At 37.5% G+C, this 25,171-nt stretch overlaps 2 protein-coding genes and 1 long non-coding RNA gene across 8 annotated transcripts in view; 2 read left to right on the top strand and 1 right to left on the bottom strand.

Annotated features, from left to right (window-relative positions):
- Positions 1–721: 721 nt before the first annotated feature.
- Positions 722–3,891, top strand: COA6 (cytochrome c oxidase assembly factor 6). 4 transcript variants are annotated; one of them, XR_015708275.1, is made up of 4 exons: positions 722–798; positions 936–1,092; positions 2,363–2,686; positions 3,756–3,888. XR_015708275.1 is itself a non-coding variant. In XM_087774987.1 (3 exons), the coding sequence occupies exons 1-2, from the start codon at positions 949–951 to the stop codon at positions 2,456–2,458; spliced, it is 240 nt and encodes a 79-aa protein (XP_087631113.1). In that variant the 5' UTR covers positions 805–948; the 3' UTR covers positions 3,756–3,891. The 4 variants fall into 4 exon arrangements, 2 of the variants coding, with proteins under 2 accessions (XP_087631113.1, XP_087631112.1); XR_015708274.1 differs by lacking the exon at positions 722–798 and having other exon boundaries at positions 805–1,092; XM_087774987.1 differs by lacking the exon at positions 722–798 and having other exon boundaries at positions 805–1,092; positions 2,363–2,458; positions 3,756–3,891.
- TARBP1 (tRNA guanosine 2 -O-methyltransferase TARBP1) overlaps positions 3,489–25,171 on the bottom strand; it is a 39,256-nt gene continuing 17,573 nt past the window's right edge. Inside the window, exons 14-31 of one of the 3 annotated variants that reach the window (XM_087774984.1) lie at positions 23,998–24,159; positions 22,157–22,350; positions 21,213–21,468; positions 20,940–21,128; positions 17,473–17,672; positions 17,252–17,323; positions 16,021–16,141; positions 14,511–14,621; positions 13,823–13,972; positions 11,875–11,961; positions 10,781–10,977; positions 10,142–10,225; positions 9,573–9,654; positions 8,024–8,195; positions 7,582–7,773; positions 6,483–6,607; positions 5,165–5,301; positions 3,489–3,872 (exon numbers count right to left, since the gene is read on the bottom strand). In XM_087774984.1, coding sequence (XP_087631110.1) covers positions 3,707–3,872; positions 5,165–5,301; positions 6,483–6,607; positions 7,582–7,773; positions 8,024–8,195; positions 9,573–9,654; positions 10,142–10,225; positions 10,781–10,977; positions 11,875–11,961; positions 13,823–13,972; positions 14,511–14,621; positions 16,021–16,141; positions 17,252–17,323; positions 17,473–17,672; positions 20,940–21,128; positions 21,213–21,468; positions 22,157–22,350; positions 23,998–24,159 — 2,697 coding nt within the window. In that variant the 3' untranslated portion in view covers positions 3,489–3,706. The other 2 variants (XM_087774982.1, XM_087774983.1) reach the window with 2 other exon arrangements.
- Positions 10,089–24,155, top strand: LOC148053278 (uncharacterized). Its single transcript, XR_015708276.1, has 4 exons — positions 10,089–10,477; positions 18,563–18,723; positions 23,494–23,553; positions 24,022–24,155. It is a non-coding gene; the product is annotated as an uncharacterized LOC148053278 (long non-coding RNA).

Below are 25,171 nucleotides of genomic sequence, written 5' to 3'. Positions count from 1 at the left end.
CAGGGTTAGGCTCTTCCCAGCTGCCAAAACGTCACCCTTCCCAAAACCGCAGCGCATTACTACGGCAACACGTGCCATAGCTTTCAAAGCTGCAAAACTGCTCCGCGTTTCCAGGCGGGCGATGCGTAAAAGGAAGACTGTCAGTTCCTCGGCGACAGGGAGTGACTGCCACGAGGAAACGCCACCGAATCCCAGATAAAACAACGGAACAGAGTTTGCTCCGGGATGCTTGTTACCAGCGCGGCTGCTGGGCTGAGCTCGCCGGGCACCCGCCCGGCCAGGCCCCAGCCTTCGGGTACCATCACCCTTACTACCGCTCCATTTTACACTGGGGTAAACCACTTCTTCTTCCTTGTTTTTACTGTCAGCTTGACTTAGCGACAGAGCCCCCCATGAGACACCTTTCCAGGGTGGCTTTATAAGGCGCGCACCGCTGCGTACACGCCAGCGAAACCAAGGGGCTCTGGGGCTTTACATTGGCCTATTCGCAAGGCCACGGCTCTCCCTTCCCCGGCTGAGAGGCCGCAGCGGGGAGAGGCGCCCCGGCCGGGCCTGCGGAGGGCACGGCCGGGGACGGGAGGTTCGAGGGCCGCGGCGGGCCGGCAGCGGCAGCGGCAGCGGCAGCGGCAGCGGCAGCGCCGTCCCCATGGCGACGGCAGCCCCGCGCGCGCGGGGGCGGGACAAGCGGCCCGCCCGCCAATCGCACCCGGGGTCGGCGGGGCTGCGCCTGCGCAGTAGGGAAGGTCCCGCACCGCTTCCGGGGCCGTGACCTTCGCCGCGCGAGGCCGGGCCGGGCGGGTGAGTGCGGTGCGGTGCGGGGCCCGGGGCCTCCCCTCCCCTCCCCTCCCCGCTGCCTTGGGACCGCGGGCAGGGCGGCGCCGGGCCCCGCTGTGGAAGCGGCGAGGCGCGGCGGCACAAGGGCCGTTTGTGCGCAGGTCGGTGGCGAAGATGTCGGCGCCGACGATGGAGGAGAGGAAGGCCTGCTGGGGCGCCCGGGACGAGTTCTGGCAGTGCATGGACAGGCACGGGGACGACGCCTCCAAGTGCGAGAAGCTGCGGCTGTCCTTCGAGTCGCGGTGTCCGCAGCAGTGGGTGAGCAGCCGCCGCTCCTCCGCGGGGGCCCTCCGCCGGCCCTCGGCCTCCCGGAGCTGCTGCCCCACGGACAGGGCGTTGCTTTGCCCGTCAGTTACGGCATCCGCGAGCCGTTGCGTTTACCTCGCCGGCGGTGGCAGCTCCGGCCTCTCGGGCTGCAGAACGTGTGCGGGCCGAGGCTTCCTCCCCGGTAACCCCGCGCCCTTGTCGAACGTAACTCGGTTTGCCCGCCGTCGGTCTGGCTGGGAAATTACAGCTCCTGGGCGGACCGCTGGCTGGCGCGGGCACTAGGGACAGCAGCATAACGTATATAGCATAAAGGGAACAGAAAATACCATCTCAAACTTTCAGATAAATATGCAACTATACAAGTATACAGGCTTATTGTTTAAGATAATTTTAAAAAGTTCTGAAAGATACTTGGAAGCTTTTGGAAGTGCACAGAAACGACTGTTATTAAAGCAGAAAGGCCAGTACGGAAGGGAGGTGACGCGCAGGGCTTGCAGTTGCATGGCGTCTTAAGACTGGCTTCTGATACCTTCTTGGGCATAAAAATACCCTTCTTCATGCAGTATAATTCCACAGTAAACCGTCTGCTTACATCTAGCTCATCCATGTTGTGCTTTTTAGTTTCCTGAGATCAAGCTACAATTCTTAACTTTTTTAATAGGCGTTGCCTTTTACTAACGGTAGCGTCTGGGGGGCTGAGCAGTTCCTGTTGGAGCTAGTAGACTGAAGTCGGTTAAAAAACCAGGTACATTCACAGCTACTGTACTGACTTATGCTTTGAACACTGCAGTTCTGCCATATGTCATCTCTAATGACGGTGGTTTCATCTGCCAGCGCTTTGCACCATGCACATCAGTGGCTCTAGGCAATGAATGCAGAGGTCATGTAGTCTGTGACACCATAGAAAAGCTGCTGGATTTATCTTTGTATTACCAATAATCTCTGTTCATAGCAGTGAAAATAGCAAAGCGATAGACTACTTCTGTTAGATGTCCGCGGAAGTAATGGGAGTGATTACGACAGGAAACTGGAGTTCACTTTCAAAATGATGAACACATCCACAAAACAGAAAAAACAAACACACCCCAACCCACCTCTAGTCTTCTGCTTCAACAGAGTGAGAAACTCCTAACTAGCGTATTCAGTTAAAATCCTCCTTAAGTTCAGTGATCAAAGACTGTTTATTCCTTAGTCTTGTGATGCACAAAGGCCCTTCCTCTGCTAGTTTCTTCCAATTAAGATCTTTTCTCTTTTTAAACAGGTTAAACACTTTGATAAAAGAAGAGACTTCTTAAAATATAAAAGAAAACTTGAAACAGAAGGGTATCATCCTCCAGAAGCCGCTGGAAAGCCTTAGGTACGCTGCTTTCAAAAGAAATCTAGTGAGAGTAACTATGGAAGGAAAAAGCATGAGGAAGCAACAGAAGCTGCTTGAGCTCAAGAACTGGTAACCTGTCTTGCTGCCTGAAGTACAGGCTGCCTTTCTTCTTGCAAGGTGTCATGTGTCTGCTGAAAAAAAGATGGTTATGGACAGCTTTCTCATGAGTACAAGTCAAAGAAATATGGTGCAGGGCTATTCACAAATGTAAGGTTTTGAATGTGTAATTAGTCAAATTGTTTCACAGGAATAAATGATTATTTAAGTGTAATGTACATATTCTAAAGAAAACAATAAAATTGTTTTTCAATAAGTGAACCAGTTTTTCCTTAAAAAAAAAAAAAAAGCCATTCCAACTTCCCCTCCTTGTCATAAGGAGGTGGTGGTGTAATGTAATTTGTATTTGTCATTTACCAAGTATTTCTACGTGTTTTAAAATACAGTTCAAGTCAGACATCAGTTTATAAAACAGCAGGCATTAGAACACTTAATGCCTCCTGTGCATATGATATGTAATTTACATATTTTGAATATACTCATTTTTTTATAAGCAACAGGAATTTTTACATTAGCAGTAACAGGTTTCAGTCAGTATCTCTGTTAGAAGTATGGCAGTTACTTATCATGATTCTCACGTTACGGCCCTTTGTGTAATTTAGTGGTTTTGATTACCTTACTGATGCGACTCCATTGAAGATACAGACTGTTTACAGCAGGATTAATAAACTTGACCAGGGAAGGCATTTAAACAAGGGGCAGCACAGGCCATTTTTAATAATGTAAGTGGATTTACCTTGCAAAAACTATACAACCTAGTACATGTAGATGCTGGAGGCATTAAATACTTTACTCTGGCTACAGTAAGTTTTAATTGTGGTTATAGGAAGGCACCACTTCAAATTCAAGCATGGTCATCACAAAGTAACTGCAGTAAGAATCCCATCTTTGAGTTAGGATTGTTCATGGTACTGTGCCGATGTTCTAATAGTAGAAAAATCACAACACCACATACAATATAAATAATATTTATTTCCAATGCAACAGTTTTATTTAAGGAAGTAAAGTATTAAGGCATTTAAAAAATCAGTCTGAAGTACAGAGAACAGAACATGCAAAACGTAAGAATCCTCATTCACCCTGAGTTTGTATCTCATCTATTCAGAATTTCACGTTGTAGCACCGTAGTAAGTCACCCAGCTGTACTATAAGGCACAAAACTCTTGGCAGTTATTTTTGTTGTTTTTGCTTGATTACTTGTTGCCTTGTGTACTCCCAGATCAGCAGAGCTCCACTTACATGAACATTGAGTGATCGAATAATACCCTGCTGAGGAATTTCCACACAGACATCCAGGTGGTGAATCAGGTTTGCTGGGATTCCTTCATGTTCATTTCTAGTAAAGAAGAAACAGCAACTTACAGCTGGGAAAAGATGGGTGTTCCAGAAAGCAGAAGATGCAAAAGTCACAACAGCATCAAAACGCCATTTGACAAATGGTGCATCTGCCCCCGATATTAACTGGTGAGGACAAGAAATGATTTTTTTTATTTATTTTTTTTTTTAAAAAAGCAGTAATACATTACAGATACAAAGAAAACATGGGAGACCTGTGTAAGCTTTGATGTAGGAAAACTGGTAGAGCACGTCATCTTTAATTCACCGGTCCAGCAATAGCTGAACACCCAACAGAAGGACTCCCTCTCTGCCTTTATTTTGCAGCTCTCCTTATATAGCGAAATCAACAGCTACAGCTGAAATGACCAGGGCATGAAGCTGCGGGCACGGCAGGGAAGCTCAGCTGCCCGCTTCACATTCAGTGAGGTCTTGGGATGAGGGAACGTCAAGACTGATGGAAGCCTTGAACTGGGAATGTTTCGCCTCTTCAGAATGAGCACCCCAGAAAATACCAAAGGTTATCAGTAATTAAAACTATGTTTTTAATTAGAAGATAACGAAGCGATGACGAGGACTACATTCTGAAGGCAAGCTACATATAAAAAGGTTTGAAAAACAGGTATTTCTGCCCACTTGCCCTAAAAGGACAGAGACAGGCCCTTCCTCCTGGTCTCACTCAGTGGCCCTGCAATTCCAGTAGCTTTCTAATTTCTAGGCGCTTTCCTCTAGATTTCTTGAAGTAGGCTCCCCTCTGTCACATCTGAGGCGTGCCTGATGATAGGAAACGGTTACTTTTCTCTGAAGCCATCCCAGCTGCTGCTTGTACTGCAAAAGCTCGCTACATCGTCCTGTCCCTCATCCTTTATTTTTAAAGCATCTCCCAGCTATGCATGCTGCCACTCCGCTCCAGTCCTCCTCACCAAGCTAAGCAGGGCAAACAGGCAGCCCTCCTCCTTGCTGAGCTCACCGCAGCCTACACATACAGCGTCCCATATTACTAAAGTGAACAGATGAGATCTCTGTCACACCCGGAAAACTACAATCCATGCTGTTGCTACCTCCCACCCATAAAAAAAGGGAGTTGTGTATGGATAGGTTATTAGGTATGAGCAGAAGGATCACTCAGGAGTAGATATCAATGCCTCCCACTCCTTAGCACACAAAGCCAAGCTCTGCTGTTTCCATAATCACTTCCCATTCTAAATTCACCTTCACCAGTGTCACTTGGTTTTCATATGACCAAACTCTGGACTGCAAGAGGTAGATTTACAAAAATGCATGTGTCCTTACCCCAGCAGTAACAGTGACTTCTCTGGGAAGCAATATTCTGTAAGATCAAAACTTTTAGCTGTCTGCTCCACACCAATGATAGTGTAGCCTTCTGTTTTTTTCTGCTGTAAATAATCAACAAGCTGAGCTGGTTTCACCTGTCCATCAGAAGTAAAGAGAAATAGACAAATATTTAAACACCGCCATTTGCAAATTTCTGAAGTTACTGTAAAAATCAATTTACTTGGACAGTTTTTAAGATTAATTTTATCCCCAAAGACTCTGTCCATATACAGAGCTTACCGTTTTAAAAGCTCTTCAGCAATAGCGCAAAAGGTTAAGTAACGCCACAAAAACGTACTCCACGAATACGATGAACAAAGGCTTTCCTGTGCTTCTGACAGCTACAAACCTTACATGTGAATGTAAAAGAATCGCTCTTGAATAGGGACAAGGTGCATAGTTGTTATTTAACCTGGAATCCCTTCCCAAAACAAGACAACAGGCCAGTACTGAAGTCGAGTTGCCTTACATGCCTGCATTACAATTTGTGATAGGTTGCAGTGAAGAATTTCTTAGTTGTCTTCATCCTGCTTTTCTAAACTGCTTATTTGTATTAAACGCCAATTTCTTCATGCAACAGAAACTCTATGATCAGTACAATTCTGTACAGAGATTAGGCACGGCACGTGTCCACCCGTATTCTGCTCTAGGCAAAACATACTACAACTATCTTGTTCTGAAGAAAAAAACCTTAATAGGCTGAAAATAAACACTGTGGAAAAAAAATAAAAATTTGCACTGAATTTTTCGGATTACTTAAAGCTGATCTTGAAAAACAGATTACTGTAAAATACCACAAACATATTTTTCTACCCAATACTAAACATATAGGTTGAAACCCTCATTTTTATAAGCTAGGTACTAGGTTCTAAAAGCTTGGCACAAGTTAGCTTCAAGCAAGCTCAAACATCGTCCCCATGAAGTTACCAAAAGCAATGGACCAAGCAAGATAAATGAAGTGTTGTTCAGCTCTTATAAACAAACATTAAATTCCAACACACCACTATAAAACACAGAGTAAGATGTAGCAATGACAGCTCACATAATCAGTTTATCACAGCAATAAGAATAAAAGTATTTTGTAAATTCTTTTTTATGAGGTTGACCCAAAGTTTATTCCAAAATACTCAAGATGAAGTCTCAGAGATAACAGTGGGAGCTTCTGTTAAATAGGAAGTCCATTTTGCAAGAGAAAAGAAGTAAGACTCTGAACTATGCATCTGATAAACTAAAGATGTACAGTACACCTTCAAGCTATTAAAATGTTTCCATTCACCTCAACGAGGGGGAGCCACTGCTCTGCAGAAACACTAAGATGCTGAAACTGCTTATCCTGTATATAGTGCAGACTGCCGACAACTAGTGCAGATGCCCCGAATATTTCACTTGTACGACATAAACCTGCAAACAGAAGAATTAAAGTCATTTTTTGCGTAGAAAATAAACACCAAGCCAGAATATTTTAGCAAGTGAAAGGACAAAGAATCTGAAAGAGAAATGGTTACTTTAGTCCTCTATTTTTAATCAGTTTCAGGGGCTTCTTACATCTGTTCCAAGTCACACCTTGTTCCACGTAATTTACCAGAAAAAAAATAATGTTTTGTAACTTAGCAGAAAGATAAAAATTATAAAAGCGCTATGTCTGACAATGTGCTTCTACAATACTAATTACACAAAGTAATGGGCCAGTGTAAAAGCCTGGGCAGGGATGGATGGACACATACACAGATGCTTAAGCTCTAAATCCAGTCCCTGTTAAATGAAAGGCTTGAGAAAATGACACATTACAGCATTACAATGCAGACAGCACCAGCTTGTGGGCTTATTTTTTGTTAACGGTCTCACTGCAGATATTTAAACAGCTGACAGCAGCAAGCACAATGCAATAAAGTATTTGCAGAATTTATTATAATCACAGCTTGCACAATATTGTGAAGGAGTACTTCATCAGGAACTGACACTTTCCTGTCCAACAGTCATAAACTAGTAGGTCTACAAGATCTGGCTTAGCTGTTACAGAAAAAAAAAAAAGTAAAAGTGAATTATTTCTTTTAATTGTATACACAGTTGAAAAACTCAAAGAATATAAAAAACAGTAAGGAACTGAGCATGATTTACAGCAAAGTTCTATTTAATTAATGCATGCTATGTGTAAGTATTTTTTTTTTCCCGTAAAATATAACTATAGAATACCCCTTCTTCTGAAGCAGGTAGTATTTCCTTTGGTTACCATTTTTTTGCAGGATAATGATCTATTTCTCCAAACAGTACTTAAATAATTTTCTAATTATCAACATACGATGAAATTCATTCTTATTATCCAGGCAGACTCTAAGGTCTAAAATAAAAGTTTAAAAACGTGCAATCAACCTTACCTCCTAAATTGGTAGGTTTATCAATAAGCGAAGCCACCACAATCAGTCTGCTGTTTGATTTACCGAGTTTAGCAGCACGATCCTGAAATACCATTTCCAGGTCTAAACTAGGAGTACTGTTCTTCCAGGGTATAATCTTTTTCTGAACATCAGTCCATTCTGTCTGGCTATCTGTTTCAACTGAATTTGAACCTGTAAAAACAAGTACTAGTCATACGGCTATGCAAACGGTAGTGAAACTACTGCTTCAGTAAAGAAGATTATCTAAATGGCAATACTGTATACACCATTAGTCATCTACTATTATTTTATGGCACATAGCCTGCTCGCATAGATACAACGCTACTTCAGCAGGATAACGTAAAGATCAGATTCAATACAGATGTATACAGCTATACTACATACAAATAATTATATTTAACATAGATTAGCTATACTTTACCCATGTCTTGCTGAGACCAGTCACTTGGTTTCAGGTCAAGAAGTTCCGCTCGAGAATGATACCACTGATAGGCTGGTGGCAAAGGAACGTCAGTGAATCTGTCAAATTTAGCGAGTGAGATCCACTCGTCTTCAGCAAGTTCCGAAAGGCGGGGAAGAGTGTAAAATATTGTCTGCAATGTAACACAGTGTTATTGGAAGAGCACCACTAAAGCAAGTGAAACAGATAATAAATTAACCTCTGGTAATTTTATCGCACACATCTTTTATCTAGTATTGTATGATTTTAACACTTGTTTTTCTTGGCACTTGATATATATCTCTCAATATTCATCACTTTACATACAGTGCTATCACAAACTTTCATAAATCTAGTCTCTTTCTCTCTCTTGATTAGACTTTTTTTAAGGATCTGCATTGACTACTGTTCTGAAATTCTAGAATACCAAAGAATTACTGCTACGCTTCTCAGCACAGAGGTCTTGTGAAAATGTTTCACGTGTAACACTAAAGAGTTTTCAGATGCCCTTATGATCTTCTAGTAAAGAATACGAATTGATTTGATGTCAAAAGGAATATAGTCAAAAGCATTAAAATCTAGTGGTAAAAATCCAACTCGGCACTACCAATACAGCTAACTGCAATCTATCAAGGAGGAACAAACCCACACCCCAAGGGAAAGGCTGCACAAGATGAAGAGTTTAAAACCCAGACATTTTGTTTATCCCAATGCACCCTCAAGATGAAGGTGCAGATGCACCCTGAATACATTTAAATACTTAACAAGTATTAGCCTTGCTTTTTATTTTTTTCTTTCTTGTTCAGGATTTTCACTTCCACATTTTGCTACGTCATATCTAGAATATTTAAGTGTTCACAAAAATATTTCACAGAACATCAGTTAAAAAAAGAAAAAAATTCCTTCTCTGAAAGATGGCACTGTTTGTGCCAGAACACATGTACCCCTTGTCACATTCATGTTTATCTTCTATTTTCAGCATAGTTCCTCTAATCTCTTATTTTTATCTGCACCCTTACCTTTGCCTGCCTTCCCTCAGCGTTTATTCAGCTCTCAGTTATTTAAGCTATGGCAAAAAGGACAGCTGAAAAAGATGCTCTAGGAGTTAGATATATCTGTATCCCATTCACATTAAACAACAATTTAGTTAAGCAACCTCAAGACACTTCTAAGAACAGGAGATATCTCAAAAATCCTAACAAACGACATGTGATTAAGTAGATGCTCTTCAGTTATTAGAAGTAACTTTTCCAGCCACAAATATAAAACCTGATTAACTCCCACACAGATGGGTACATTCATCACACATACCTCTTCTTAATTGACCTAGGTTTTTAACACAGTATTAATTAGAGAATTAAGCTGCAGTCTTAGTCTAAAATCCATCACAATTTAGGTGAAGTAATTTTTTAGAGTTTTAAATTAATAATAGTTGATCATTATTCATCCGACATTAGAACATACAAAGAAAGTTAAAAATATAGTTGTAAAACTATGCAAATACAATGATCAGCAATAGTCTCGGACTTGCCTCTAGACTGTAATCCTCAAGTGGATGAAATGTTGCAAAGAAGAAATGATCTTGGATTCTCTGCCAGTTCCTTCTAGCATTCCTGCAATTACAGAAAGTAAAGCAAGATGCACAAAAAAAGGCAACGTACTGGATTTTTTTTTTAAATTGTCAAATTGCAATAAGGCAACCTGACTGTATCTACTATATACTGCATGGGAAAGAAAATACTTGCATAATTAAGTAAGAATCCATTTAAAAAAAAAAAAAAAAAAAAAACCAACCCAAAACAGCGTGCAGGAAATAACTTTTATTTATGTTTCAAGAAAGGCCCATAACACGTCTCCAAATTCTCTTATCAAAAGAAGCAGGTTTCACAAGAAAGGGTATCCCATCTAGGCCTCTGAAGGAAACTGAATACTGGCCTATGGTTCAGTGACAACTTTTAGCCATCAAAGAAAAAAAAAAAAAAAAAAAAGCAAACTCCTCCTATGCTGCTTTTTTCCATCCCATGTCTTGACATAGGTGATTTAACAGTGACTCTGATCAGAGAAATGAATACTAATGTTCTCCAAAAAAAAAAAAAAAGCCTGTCAGCAGCAGTCCCAAGTTTATGTTGGCTGACAACACTGTCAGAAATTCTAAATAATTTTAAATAACTCGTAAAAACAGGGCTAATAAAAGGCTACAAACACACAGACAGTACAAAATTTAACTGAATTGTTGTGTTTCCAAATCAGTAAGCAGAAAAGCATTTCTGTAAAGCTCATTTAATCATCACCCAAAATTAATTTCCCTACCCATTTTTCTCCCACAGAAGTTTTTTTCAAATATTAACACTAAAAACATTTCAGATTTTATATTTGAGAATTTACTGGTACCAGGATGTTTGGAAGAATGATTTGTATTGCTTCAAAACCCATCAGGTAAGAAAATTAAGCACTCCTGACTGTCTTTTTTTACCCCACCCCTAAACTATGAGCACTGTTCAAACATACCTTGAGTTTTTCCTGTTGTCCTTTCAGACTGTAATGCTACACTCTATCACTTCATTTTCTTTGCTGATAATTACATTTCAATTCCCAAGTCTTGGTTTCTTTTTAAACAGAATACCCCCCCTGCCCATAAAAACCCAGAGTCATTATCAAGTGCTATTTTAGAAAATTAGACTTGCTGCAAATGGCTCAGAAGAACGATATTAAGCTGTAAGTCAGAAAAACGTTACTAACCCTGTGCCATGCATGTTTTCCACTTGCTGAAGGCTAGCTTCAATAACTGGTGTCAGAGCTTCAAATTCTTCCACATGCAACATCCTGCACATAGCCCAGACTTTTTTAAGGGCAACTAACGCATAAAGTCGAACGCTGAAATTATGATTGAAACACCACTGTAGAATAACTATGAGGGCTTTCTTCAAAGCTGGCTTCTAAGAAAACAAAGATAAAGAAGTTTGTTTCATTTATGTTACGTCTTAACATACCATTTAGAAGTAGAAAAGCAAAAGTGGCCCAAGAAACAGTGGCTTTCTCAAAAAACAACCTTTCAGAAAGTCCAAAGTTTTAACGGTACATAATATGCAAATACAGGCTTCAGAACATGGTCCTGATTTCCTTTCTTCCTTCTCACTAGGGCACAGACCTACAGCCCCACTTGTTTTTTGCAAATGTATTTATTTGCTTTAAAAATTATATTTCTGCATACAAGGAAACCTCTATTAACTTCTGATTCTCTAGCACTTAGAAAGCTGATCCTGCAAATGTATGCAAACAGTAAGAAAATAACCGAAATGCCTGGATTGCTACAGATGTGAAGTAGTTGACCTAATGTAACATCTGACTGTTCTTAATCCTCTATTTTAAAGTTCATTAAAAAATGGAGAATTCCAAATAAAGAATTCTAAATGTAATATGGACTAGCTATTGCCAAAGAACTCCATATTTGAGTGCTGTTATTCTATAGAAAGATCACCTTCTTCCAGGTTCTCTCTGCCCAATTTCAGATTAAACAGAGCAGATTAAACAAGAGCAGCAAGAAAAACAAACCCAGGTGCATCAACATGCTTAGTCAAAACTGGAGAAGCTATTCTAGAAAAACTCACAGGTAATAAGGCCCTATGTATGCAGAACATCTGCCATTTACCTAATTTTCCTAAGTCCAATATGCTACAGAGGTGACAGGAAGAGTTAGTGTTTTCTATATCAAAGGATAGCTTAGTAGGAAGTAGGTATTAAAAAGGTTTTGAAAATAGACTGCAAAAGTGCTTTTTATTCCAGAAATCCATATACAGTGCAACTGAACAAAGAATGAACTCTTTTAGTCTAACCTTCTCTGAGGTATTTTGAAGAACGATGTCAAAGTGTGAGAACACTGATAAAAATGTGCAGATGCTTGTTTTAAGCTTTTCTTCATCCTAAAGCAAAAGACAATGTAACACAAAATATGCATCTATAGAATGTTTTAATACCCTGTAAGTTTTCACAGCATGTTCTGCAGATGCAATATCAACACTATTAAAAAAATGTTTCCACAGCAAAGTTCACTAAAATATAAAGTGCGTATCATTAAGATTTCATTTTTCTAACACATTATTTGCTTTTTACTAATATATCAATCAGAATGAAGTATACAGCAGTGTAAATGAGATAAAATTCAACCCAAATTCAATGTTTCCCCCCCCTCCAAAAAACCCTAAATCCAGTAAAAACCTTGGGGATTCTTTTCAGTGCTTGCACTTTTCCCTGTCATCACGAATGTGGGTATCAGACGCAGAACGAATAGCCTACCATCAGCCCCACCCACGTTCCGTACTGGAAGAAATGAGTTTCCACACTTCTATTCACCACTTCTCTTCACAGATATAGTTCCTATTCATCCATTTTGCCACAGCATTGCGCTGGGTGCTCAAGTTCAGCTTATTTTTCAGTATGATCCTGACAATCTTTTTCTCTGAAAATACAATCTGTATTCCTTTTTCATAAATCTACATGTTTTCTGCTTGCTCTGTTTGTTTGAATGGGCCCGCTGTGATTCAGTACATTTGTTACCAGCATGAGATTGCTTTGACCCAATAGATTATCACCTACGAAGATGACAGCAATTCCAACTGCCTGAGCTCTTGGAAGGAACCCTGAAATGGGAAAAAGTTACATCCCTTACAGCACTTTTCATCAGTTCAGACAGGCATGACAAGCCATCTTTATGCACTTTAAAAAAAAAAAGTACAAATTGTAAACTGAAAATCTTTTCCCCATGCAAAAAAACCCAAACACAAACAAACAAAAAAAAAACCCAAAAAAACAAAAAAACACAGCACACGTTACTAGCAAGCAAAGCTGTCTTACAGCATTATTAAAAACCTGCCTGGTTTTAGGCAAAAAGTGTATATATACAGCTTTCCAATTTTTCTATTTAATTTTAATTCTTGTTCTACTGTTTGGCTTTTAAAAAAACTATGGTAGCAACTAGGCTATTTGATAAGCAAGAAGACGTCTACATTTAACTATTATAAGTGGTGAGCTTCAGCAGAGGCACCACTGCAAGTCATGTCTTCCTATACACTGGAGGAGATGCAAGTACATACATTTTCTACTCATCCCAAACGTACAATGCTAACAAATTCAAGGATATCCATACAGACAATTGCCCCAGGTCAACTCTTAAGGGTAATTACTTGAAGAGGAACTCAAGACATAAAAATGAAATGCTAGTAAGTCAGTTCTCCTCAGTCAACCTTTTCAGGACTTTTGGGTACCATAATTCAAACGCTGCCTCCCGTTTTGGAACCACACTGCAGAACTCCACTGTGAGAGAAGTCCATATTAAAAGCTGCAAAGTGAATACATGTTACACAAGTCATGTTCCCACTGACAAGGTGTAGAAGACAAAAGCTGGGTGTGGAAACCACAAGCGACTTTGCAGCATCTTCCCAAACTCAGAATCTAGGACATCCCTGTGTTCCTGATGGCTCTTATATTGGTGACTGCAGAGAGTACTCTGACTCACGATGCCAGCTCTACTCTGACCCGAGTAGTACATCATAAAAGGAAATCTCTTAACTGGAAGAATTCACTTCTCTTCAGCCACTTCTATATCACAAATTTCTAAATGTCTCGGAGTGGAGTCCAGACTCACTTCCAAGTTAATTTAATCTGCTTAACAACCCACTGCTTCTAAAGGAAAATTGGAATACATAGAAAATAACATATGGGAAGACAAACTATACCCTCTTTGTTCAAATTAGTCTTCACGTGAATGCCAAAGTTCCTACTTACATAGCAAAAGCAATCCCAGAATTTATTAAGGAATTGGGGGTATTTATGTAGACTCAAGATAACAATCCATTCTATGAAGTATTTCACAGATGCCTGATTGTTACCAAATCCAGCCTGGAAAACTTTGTCAAGGGTTCCACACAAAAAATTCTGAGAAAACAAAATCAGATAATAATTTAGTATACTGTTAGAGTTATTTCCATGAATAAAAAAATTCTAAATAAAAGAACATTTTCAGCTTTATCATAATATTAGAAATATTTTTATATTCAAATGAAAACATTTTAGAACCATCTAATTTCTGATTTATACTTTTCTAATATTTTATTATGAAGAAGCATTAGATGAAACGAAAATTTATCAAATTTCCAAGTGTTCATAAAGTAGCAACATTTTTACTGCATGAAAAGCTTTACATCAGACAGTACAGAGTTTTAGCTAGCTTTAACAGAAACAATCTAGTCTCCTATAATTCACAAATCCGAGAACCAGTTTTCAGTGACATCTACAAATACATCGTAAATCTGTGACTTCAGACTGAAAGAATGAAACTACACAAAACTTCTACATCAGCCAGAGATTACATGCCTTTTATACGCTGCTGTGATTTAACATATGCAGTTTGCATGACACCAAATTATTTTTCAAAGTATTTATTTATTTTAGAATTCATAGTGAAGAGCAATACCTGGTCAAGCTTCGGAAGAAGAACTAAGAGTGTCTGCCATACTCGGTTTTTAATTCTGTGCTGTAAAGAGTTTGCATAATAACGTGTTCTAGATCTGGATACCAGTTCATCCTAAAAGCAAATTAAAAGGTTTATTACCTGTTCTTCCTTTAAAATTGAATACATGGAAATATACTTTACTGTACTGAGAAAGCAGCATCTACTGCACCGCTAGCATCAGTATTAAATATAAACTTAGGAAAAATATATTTATTTAATTTATTTAGAATTAAATTTTGAAGTTCGTCTATGGGAAGTTCGGAAAGTTGAAGAAATATACAATTCCACTTAGTATTTTTACTTAGGAGCACAAAAATGTTAGATATTACTCCTCAAAGAGTGGGAAGTTGAAGAATTTACAGCACCTATTGTATATGGACAATTAAAATAGTACTACATAAAATGGAGATGAAGACTCAAACTGTCATTTAGTTATATAAGAACTAAAGATCCTAAGTGAAGAGATGAGTATATAAATGAAAACATTTCTACTTTAGTGTCTATATTTAAAAAATTGATTTAGTCATGCTATCAATTACATAAGCTTGTAACTACAGCTCTAGTTTTGAGACAGAAGTTGATATTCTGCAATAAGATGTTTTACGTGAAAGAAAATAGATGAGATAAATGGAGCATTAAAAAGATTTGAAATTCATGTTCTCGTATAGCTTAGAATCTTTCCCTACATACTCTGTTTTGGCCTTCAAAATACATGACGCCCAACTATTTCCTTAACTTTTTAAAAAGAAAAGTATTTGGTGAGCCAAGTGCTATATTAATATTAAAATGCAAACACACTTTATTTTTACATGTTTATGCTTCATATTTAAACAAGTAAGGAAATCACTTCCAAAGCTCACTGTTCCCACTTGATCAATCTTACAACGCAAATATTAACCATTTTTCTCCAGTAGTTAATTGACAGGAATGAAGGACCACCCATTTCTTGTTCTTCAGACAAAAGCAGAATTCTGTAATACCAGAATGCAAGGGTGTTCTAATAGCAGCTGTAGTAATCTACCACTGATTTTACACTAGTGCCAATGCATAAGCAGCTATGATATAAACGAAAATCAGACCCCAACCTTCTCCATTAATCCTATTTATAAAGGTCTTTTAAGGAGACAACAGCCCTCTCAATTCAAAAGGTAGTCTGCAATTGTTAAAGTCAAATGTAGTGCTTCAAAATGCAGCCTAGAGGAAGATTCCTAATGAAACAATGGTTACAATTCGGATAATGTCCTGTGAAGTTAGAAAATCCACGAAAGAGAGAAATAAACCCAAAAGACAATTTTTATTATTTTGGTTTGGCTGAATTCACTCCTGTCTTACAACAACAACAACAACAGTTTATTATTAGGCAAATCTGGACAGGCTATACAAACAACTGTGAATACATCCTGTCTAAATACTTTGCATTTTAATAATGGTATATAAATATAAAGTTAGTACAAAGAGAAATGAAGTTTACTTTATCAAGCAGTTTGATGAAAATGTCTTCCATAAACGTCTTATGCAAGATATTCGATCCATCCAACAAGCACAGAAATTTAGTAGCACAAACCCGAACGTAGTGATCATCTCGATTTGTACTGTAAAATATTAATTAAAAAAAAAAAAATAATCAAACTCTACTTGTTCAGACATAAAGATAATTCCTAAATCATAAAAAAAGCGCCAAACATTACCTTGAACAAGCTGTCTGCAGTGAGACAATATGTAAACACCCAGAACCAAAATTTTAAGGTCTGTTCATCCTGGCTGATGAAGAAAACTAGTGAGTTCCAGATAACCTGCCCCTGTTTCTATCTACAGGTCTTTAATAGCATTTAAGTGTTTAAAATAATTTTCTGCAGAAATAGCTGTACTATAAAAAGTTTTTGTAAACTGTAATCTTAAAACAACTCATTTATGCTTACAGGTTTGGTCAAATATTCTAGTCCAAAATAACACTTGATTCCTATTAGTTACTCAGGGACATCTGGAGTAATTAATGCCAAGAGGAGAATTAATGACATTACAGGTGACAAAGCTGCCGACTGTCACAACCACACGTTTGAAAACCAGGAAGCTCTTGGGAGAAAATACAGGAGCACTGAACTAGAAGTGGTAGTAGATTTTTAGAAACTCAGGTTTTAGCAGCTACTAACACTTCCCAAAGCATTATGTTAGGCTGCTTCTCTGACTGTCTTCCACTGAGTAAAGGTGGGAGTGGAGCTACAAAAAAAGCTCAATAATTCAGTAGCCAGTGTCCCTGTTTCAAAAACTGGAGGCAGAACCTATTGCCAGGATGCAAGCTAGAAAGGCCTACAACCAATGTTAAAAAGCCAAGCTCCAAATCTGGCTGCATTAAAGACTGAGTTTCTTAACTGTCTTGTCTACAATGATGAGGTATATATCAGCACTCAGTAAAACGTCTGCATCCTAAAAAGCATTATTTTTACGAGGCGAAACAATGAGGAAGTCATTATTTCAGGTTAACAAATGGGATGTATTTTCCTGAAAATACTTAACATTTTTCTACATTTTGTATTTGAATTATGAACATGTGATGTATTCCCCTTTTGCCAATATTTAAGAAGGTTATGAATATACTCATAAGAAGCTGACTTCAAAAATAGCATCTTTCCTATTGTAGCATCAATCGTAATGAAGATACAATTCAGACCAAATATTTTAAGATTTATCCTCAAAATCATTACCTTTCTGTAACAACATTCGCTGCACATTTTTCTCCAAGATTTTCTATGAAGGCATGCACATCCTGAGTAAGTCTTCACAGATGAAAGACAAAGCAACAAAATTAGCAGAACAGCATACAAAAATTATTTCAATAATTATCTGAAAGCTTAAAAAAACCAAAGTGCATAAAATTATGATAAATATAATCACAAAGTTTGGTTGGTTTTTTTTTTTTTAATACCTTTGATCTCTCCTAAATACAGTTCCAAAGACACAAGCCTCAGTGATAAGTTCACAATAATTTCCAGCATTTAAGAAAGCATTTGTCAAGGCACTTCTCTCATCAACAGTGGGAAATATCCAAGATCGACAACAATGACTAAGGACTACATTGAAGACTCCAGTCTTTGTAGTGGACATATCTATGAGCTTGAAAACTATCTGAAAAGAAGAAGAAATAAAAGATTCAGAATCTAGTTTTCAGAAGTACTAGAATTATTAGAATAATACTGCAGTGATATCTATTTTAGCAGGTCTGATCTCCTTCTGCATCCTAGATGTGCTCAGGTTAACGCTGTCTTCAATCCATTTGCAATTCCCTGATTCTAAGGGCAGGTGAATGGGCAACAACTGGCCCAGTACAGGTTTATGTTAGCAAAAGGTAGAACTGATCTTTGCTTAAACAGATATAACACCAGATGCTTTACATGAATCTCCTCATAACTGGAACAAAGGCACCTGGGCTTACTTCAGTGAGTATAAACCTGGTGTTTTTAATCAATCCTTAGCAATTTAGAAAAAAAATTAAACATTAAACAAAATTTCTTCCATAGGTAGCCGTATCACTAATTCTCTTCTTTAATAAGGATTACATTCATGTTGAAGTTAAAGTTCATATTTGAGTTAAGGTGGAAATATGTCTTTGTACCATTTACTTTTTTTTTTTTTTTTTTTTTGAGGAGGGCATATTTAAGATATATGAAATACCTATCTAGAACTTCTCCAAAAAGGAGAAAAATAAAACAAAACAAGAAAAATGGCCCCAAAATTTTCCTTTCCTACTCCTTTCATTAGGCTAAGTGTAAGAGTAAACGTCAGTTACAAAGTAGATTTTTTCTAAGAAATTGCAAGCATTTGGGAGAGGAGATTCAGAATGAACAGGTGGGGTTTTTATAAATTCCCTTTTAGACATCATCAATTAGAGCTGTCCATAAGAATCGTTTTCCAGAAGGTGTGACAACTCTTACAAGACAAAGCTGCTTCTCTTCCCCATTCTGAAATGATACTTTTGACAACGTGACAATTCTTTGACACTAACTCTGTTTTTACAGAGAAAGTTGTTCTGAATTGCTAAGGATTAAAGCACCAAGAAGCTCATGAAGAGCCTAAAGTGAAATACTGGAATGCACTCTGAAGAAACACTCGGGGCGGGGGGACGACGACAGGGACCAACCCAAAAAACACCCTAGGAACATTTGGTCTTTTTACAAAGGTAACTTTCCTAATAATTCCACAATTGAACTATTGTGTTTCACCTGAGGAGAAGCAGCATGACATTTACTACACATTTCTCAAAATCCTGGAACACTTTTCAATGTTTCATTAATATGGTAAAAGTCCAGCACACACAAAAGAAATTTAAGAAATTTAAGTTCTAGCACAATTAACCTTTGAATAAGCCACAAAGGAAAAGGAAAAAAGCAGCAGAAGAAATGAAACCTAAAACCACAGTGCTCTGGGTACCCCTGTGGAAGCCCTTCTGGATTCTACCATAGCAATATTCTCTTTTTTGACTCAAAAATACCCCTTTGTTCCATCCCTTCTAATTATTATTAAAAAGACAGAGTGCACTGTGATAGACAAAATTAAAATCATGCTTCTGTGAAAAATCAGTATCAGGCAGTTCCATTTTTTTCTTTCTCGTTAGCTAAAACTATATAGCCATTGCACAAGGGGTCAATGGCAATAGAGACTGCCAAGGAGTGGGATAAGAATATACATAAGTAGACACTTGCTTGGGAACTTTATCTTCATTTTCTTATGAAGGGGCAGAAGGTGGCTCGACCAGATGCCCTTTGTTGAGTATAGGAGACCTTCATTACCTCCTTGATGCCTGCTGTCATGGTATGTCCCACTGCAGACAATGGGATAGCTGTCACATAGACTCAAGACTCTCAACATCGGCAAAACACACCTTACATTATGCTTGAAATACTAACGCTGAAGTTAAGACAGTAACTCTAAGAATTTAAACAGATTTTAAGTTCAAACAAAAATAAAAAAAACTAACTACAGCTCATCGGTTACTGCAACACTGAGCATACAATTATCCATTACAGATATTCATTAAAAGAAAAAGCTAACAGATTCCTAGAACTGAAGAAATATTTCACCATCTTTGCATACGTATCTTATTTTGGCTTGGGTCCACATGAAGACTACAAATGCAAAGTGTTATCTACTGTTTAAAATAGATGACAGTAACATTCATCTGAAGCAAGTTTTCAAAAAGAACAAAGAGAAAATAAATTGGACTATATTTTAAGATAGTTAAGGCTAATGTGGAGATATCACAGCAATTTTAAATTGCTAGGAAGTGTCCACTTTTCCGTATTTTATTAAAAAATTAATTTTGGAGTGTCTGGGCTGAAAATAAAGCCGAGACATTTGCCGTTATTTACAGTTATGAGTGTGACACCAGGACAGAGCTACTTATGGCGACTTTAAAGCAAAACTGCAACCCTTCCTAGTATGATTCCTGTGCTAAGTGCAAAGCAGAGCATTGCATAAGTCTAAGCATACATATATACTGATAACTAATTTATAATGTATTACTGCTCTGGTAAAACTCTTGCACTTACTGTGGACTGTTCTGCACAAACATTTAATTGATGCTGAGAGGCTAAAAAAGGCAAAAAACCCAAGAAAGATTATTTAGAAAAGAAATAGTAAACAACTTTCCAGTGTATAAAGCCAAGATGAACCAACATCCCAGTATTGAATGCAGTTTTAGTGACTCACAATGAAAAAAGAACACCATGACATATGCAAGAACTTTTGGAGTACAGGACACTGCATTCATGTTACAAAAAGAGTAAAAATTATTTTTTTTCTCTTCTCAACTGTGTAGGCAGCATTACCATGCAGTATTAAATTGAACGCTAACGTGACTACGATTTTTATGTTTTCTACACCTGGGCACTCAGAAGAAATAAAAAAAAAGCCTTTAAAAGAAGCAGTTAGCTTATACAATAGCACCTATTAAAGTTTTGAATGCTTCTAACTTTTCATTTAAGAAAGTATTTTCATAAAGACTAAGCTATTAGAAAAAAAGGCATAATTTTTCCAGAATATTAATAGTTTGTGACAGTTCAGGTGGCAAATCCTGAACAAAATATTCAAGAGAAAGTGCATAATGTAAAAATAAAATAAAGACCAAAAAACCCATTTCACTGAACTTGGAAGACACTGAACAGTCTGAAAATCAAAGCAATAGTACTTCTCATTTTCTGTGCTACAAGAACAGACAATGTATTTGTTTATCCTCAATCTAATTCTCAGATCTTTTGTCTTAACACTCTCAAACTAGCAACTTTTTGGAAATGAGAAATTTGTAACAACAGCTGAAGGGAAAATGAAAAGTAAAATACATTTTTAGATCCAGATAAAATTTATGTTCACTTCTCAAAAAAGAATTCTTAAACTGACCTCTTTTATTTTGGCGTATGCTTGACCCTTTGCACTTGCCGCAACAGCTAGAACCTCTGTATCAAAGATGAACTGAACAAAAGCTTTTAGATTGGACCAAAATATTAGCTGTGTGTTGCTCAAAGAGGATATTATTTTCCAAGCCAAATCAAATGCTTCTATGCAGAGAGACTCTGCTGAGTCCAGAAGCTGAAAATAAAGAGAACAAAGTGTTACATTGGACAAAAAACACCCCCAAAGCTATTAATAGCGTGCAGTTGTTTTATTTTTTACCTTGGGAACAAGGACTTTCATGCAGTCGAACACAGGTAATACTTGGTCTGAAGGAAGAATAGTTAGGGCTTCTAATGCAGACTCTAGAATTTTTCTTGACCTTTCAACTGTAGATAATGACATTTCTGAAGTTTCTTCATAGTCTTGAGCCAGTGTTGGAAATGAACGTAAAATGAAACGAAGGCAAATCCACTGGTCACGAACATAGCGTGCAACAATTTTCCCCCATCCTTGAGACGTTGTTTCTTCGCATAAGCTGTAAGGAGAATATTATTCTTAAATATATATTGCATTAATTTATCTTGCACATTCCTACTCCACCAGGAACAGCTTAACTGTACAAACTCACTATGCCTCTTTAAGATGCTAAAATTTACACAGGTTCAAGGGGAGACTGGACAAGTTCATGGAAGAGAAATCTACAAATAGTTTTTTAAACACAGAAAAATCAGTTCTGGGCTCAGGCAGTCTCATTAGTCATAAAAATCTGGGAGAGTACTCAATGGAAACATCACTATATGCTGGCCATCCTATTTTGTTAACGAAGTATTTGGTTTTTGGCCCTCAGGCTTGCTCTGGGCTTCCCCAACAGTAAGTAACTTCCATTTAAACTGGCTTGCATACATGCTATGGTTTTCTGCAGTGTATATATGTTGAAGCTGGTGTAAGGATAAGCAATGTTCAAAGCTAGCTCTGGCTTCATAGCACTAGAGGACTGAGCAAAAGAACGTCTGGTCTGATCAATTATGGCTGCTTTAATGTTCTAAAACCTGAATGTTACGACAAAAGAGCAACTGAATGAATAGTTTGTGTTCAGAATTCTTCATCGTCATCTTGGCAAAAAGTTATCACAGAGAAGAATAGGAAAAGCCAGCACCTTAATCACTGCTCCATGCTAATCAAATTTATTCTGAAGAATTACTGAAGCTATAGCATAGACGTACCTACTTTTTTCTTCAATATAAGATGGCTTCTTTAATACTTCATTGAATTGAGAAAAGGAAATAAACCTCTTCAGAGCATCCACAGAAGGCAGAGATTCGAGGTGTGCTTCAGGTTTCCGATCCAGTATCTCACAAACTGCTGTAAGCGAAGCCATGCTAGCTACTTTTTTAATTTGTTCTTTAAGCTTCGGCTCCTAATTAAAACCAAATCATACATGAACAAACATGCACCGATTTCTTTTAATATGATACAAATAACCTACTGATACATTTGATAATCCTCCTATTTGTATCACCTCAGACATCACAAGGTAGCAACTCTGCATCCTTCTACTTCCTTATTTTCTTACCCTATGCATAACACAGCTTTGCTTGGCTGGGTCAGTGCAATCAATCCCAAGTTACAAGCACTGAAAAGAGTAAAAATCTTGCAAATCAAGTCACTTAAGTGCAGGCACCTGGCTCAACTATGATGGAACACTTTATCTTGCCAGGTAGCAGTTTATATATATTGCTGGCCAGCAATTAGAAAAAAGATGTGGGTCCATGCAGCCAGAAACCCAGTGCAACAAGGCAGTTGAAATTCAGAATACCACATGCTAACTGCTCCAAGAGGCTAAAAGGTCACAACACCTAAAATGATTATTTCATGTAATAAACACATCTAGTTAAAGAAGCATGAAATAAAAAGTATCAATAAAAAAGTCAATAAGCATATAGTTCTGTAATAGTACTAAAAGCTCAGTATTATTTAAAAATCTTCAAGTTACTTTCAGCTGTCTAGAGCACAGAAAAGATTTTTCTCATCTGTAATTACTCAGTGTTTTCTTTTTTCTTCTTAAACTGAAGATGTACTATATGTGCAACTGAAGAAATCATCATGACAATATAATTCCACCGAATTCAAAAGAAGGTGGTAGAGGTTCCCAGTGAACACTAAGTTTGAACCATAAAATATTTACTTTGAAACTACTGGAATAAGTATGTAATTCACATAACCAAAGGAAAAAAAAACCCTAAGTCTTGCTCTTTGTTTCCTTAGAAAAGTAAACCTGGCAAATCAAATACTTTTATGTATTAAGTCTTTTTAATGTATTATTAACTGTTCTCGACCAATAATTCAACCCAGAAAATACCAAAGTTTATACTGCCCCCAAAAATCTTAATTTAAATCTCCTCCTTTTATAGAAGTTATTGAAGTTTCTTTACCTTTTGAAAATATATCTATTGCAGATATACTATCCTAACACATACAACTATATGACAATGAACATAACTATATGAAAAAGTCAAAGCAGTGCTGAATTCTGGAATTTCTTTTTCTCTGTATGTTGCAGCTTGGAAATTCAACAGATCATTAATACAAAAGGCATTTTCATCTAACAGTAACTTCCTTGGTAAGATTGGTTCATATGTGAGGAAAAAGCTTTTGAGTACACACAGTCCATTATTACAACTGAAGTTTTACTTTAGCTATATAGACTTCTAAAATATGTAATATAAGAAAACAAAAGTACTAAAAATCTTAGCTGCAAATATTTTACATTAACATTACGCTGTCAACGAAAGACACATACGTGTTAGGGAATATATACACATACATATTCACAAAAACCTATTATTTTATTATCATATATATTTATATTAATATGTATAATAAAATGTATTTAAAATATAAATAAAATATTTATACATTAAGTTGTATTTATAGTATGCTTATATAATTATTTATATTCTAATCTAAATAGTATATAAACATTAAAAATAAAATATTTATTTTAATTAATATTTACTGGTTTGTTTTATATTTATATTTACTGTTGTAAATAATGTTAAATTACCTCTTCACAATTTCTCTCCTGAAGATTGCGAATAGATGCATTTGTCAAGGACAAAATGAAATTCTTGATAGATGGTACTTTCTTCCAGCCGACTTGCAAGCACAAATTCACTATCTCTGGAATTAAAGCTAAGTACAGATCACAACGATCCAGATCGCCAACCTAAAAATGAGGAAACAAAGGTAAATTGAAGCATTAAGAGGAGGAAGTTTAAACAGAAAAGAAAGACAACTTTGAACTGAAAAGAAAGTAACAATGACAACAGAAGGAAAACAGCAACAGTCATTGCAGTTCAACAACCTTTTCTTTAATTTACAGGTTCTTTTAGTTTTAGGGCTCTGGAGTATGCCTTAGAAGAGACAGTGTGAAATTCTGAAAGAAATCTCCATTTCTTTTATTTAGTAAGTTTACTCAACTTCCCTTTCTGGGCCCAAAGGAATGCCATGTAAAAACACCTGAGCTAGCCTGAGTATCTGAAGCGGTGTTCAAAGCCAACTCCGTTACTGGAACATGGCACAGCACCACACCCTGTACGCACTCAGTGGTGCACCTTGCACTTCTTCCCCAGCTACATTTTATCTCATGGCTGTATCTTACTTCTCATATGGCTTTTTATTCTCCTCTTGTATTTGCAACTTTTCTCCACGTATCATAAAAAAACACCCCCATATAAAGCCACGGACTCAAGGAACAGCACGAAGAAAGAACTTTTTCTTCTTTAGTTTTGAGAGAAAATACACCTTTCAACTTTCATTTACCTTCAGAAGCCGTTCTCCTGATTCAACCCTAACTTTTGCTTTAACGCAGGACCACTTTTCACATCGACCTTCCATTGCACTCATGTTTTGGGGACTGTCCACTATCAGATTTATTTTCTTTCCTTGCATTTCCCTTTCAATTTGTACTTTCCATACTGTTTCTGAGAAAACAGCCCAAAGCCCTATGCTCCTCTCCAAGTTTCCACCCTTGCAGAAACACATGCTTTTGTTTCCCCTCCAACTTTCAGACTTTTTTCACTCTCCCAAACACAAGAAGCAAATTTGACTTTTGTTCATTATCATTTCTGCACACTTGTCCATATAACTTTCTCCAAGAAACCTAAACTGGTTTTCTTTTCTAAACTCACTCTTCACTAAATAATTCTAAAAATGCCACTTTACATTTTGTCCATCTC

This window comes from Nipponia nippon, unplaced genomic scaffold, assembly GCF_047370975.1.
Source record: "Nipponia nippon isolate SJK-2023a ecotype South Korea unplaced genomic scaffold, ASM4737097v1 scaffold_4, whole genome shotgun sequence".
In the NCBI taxonomy this organism is placed as follows: domain Eukaryota; kingdom Metazoa; phylum Chordata; class Aves; order Pelecaniformes; family Threskiornithidae; genus Nipponia; species Nipponia nippon.
Note: the sequence above shows the minus strand (reverse complement) of the source record. Positions and strands in the feature narration are given on the sequence as shown.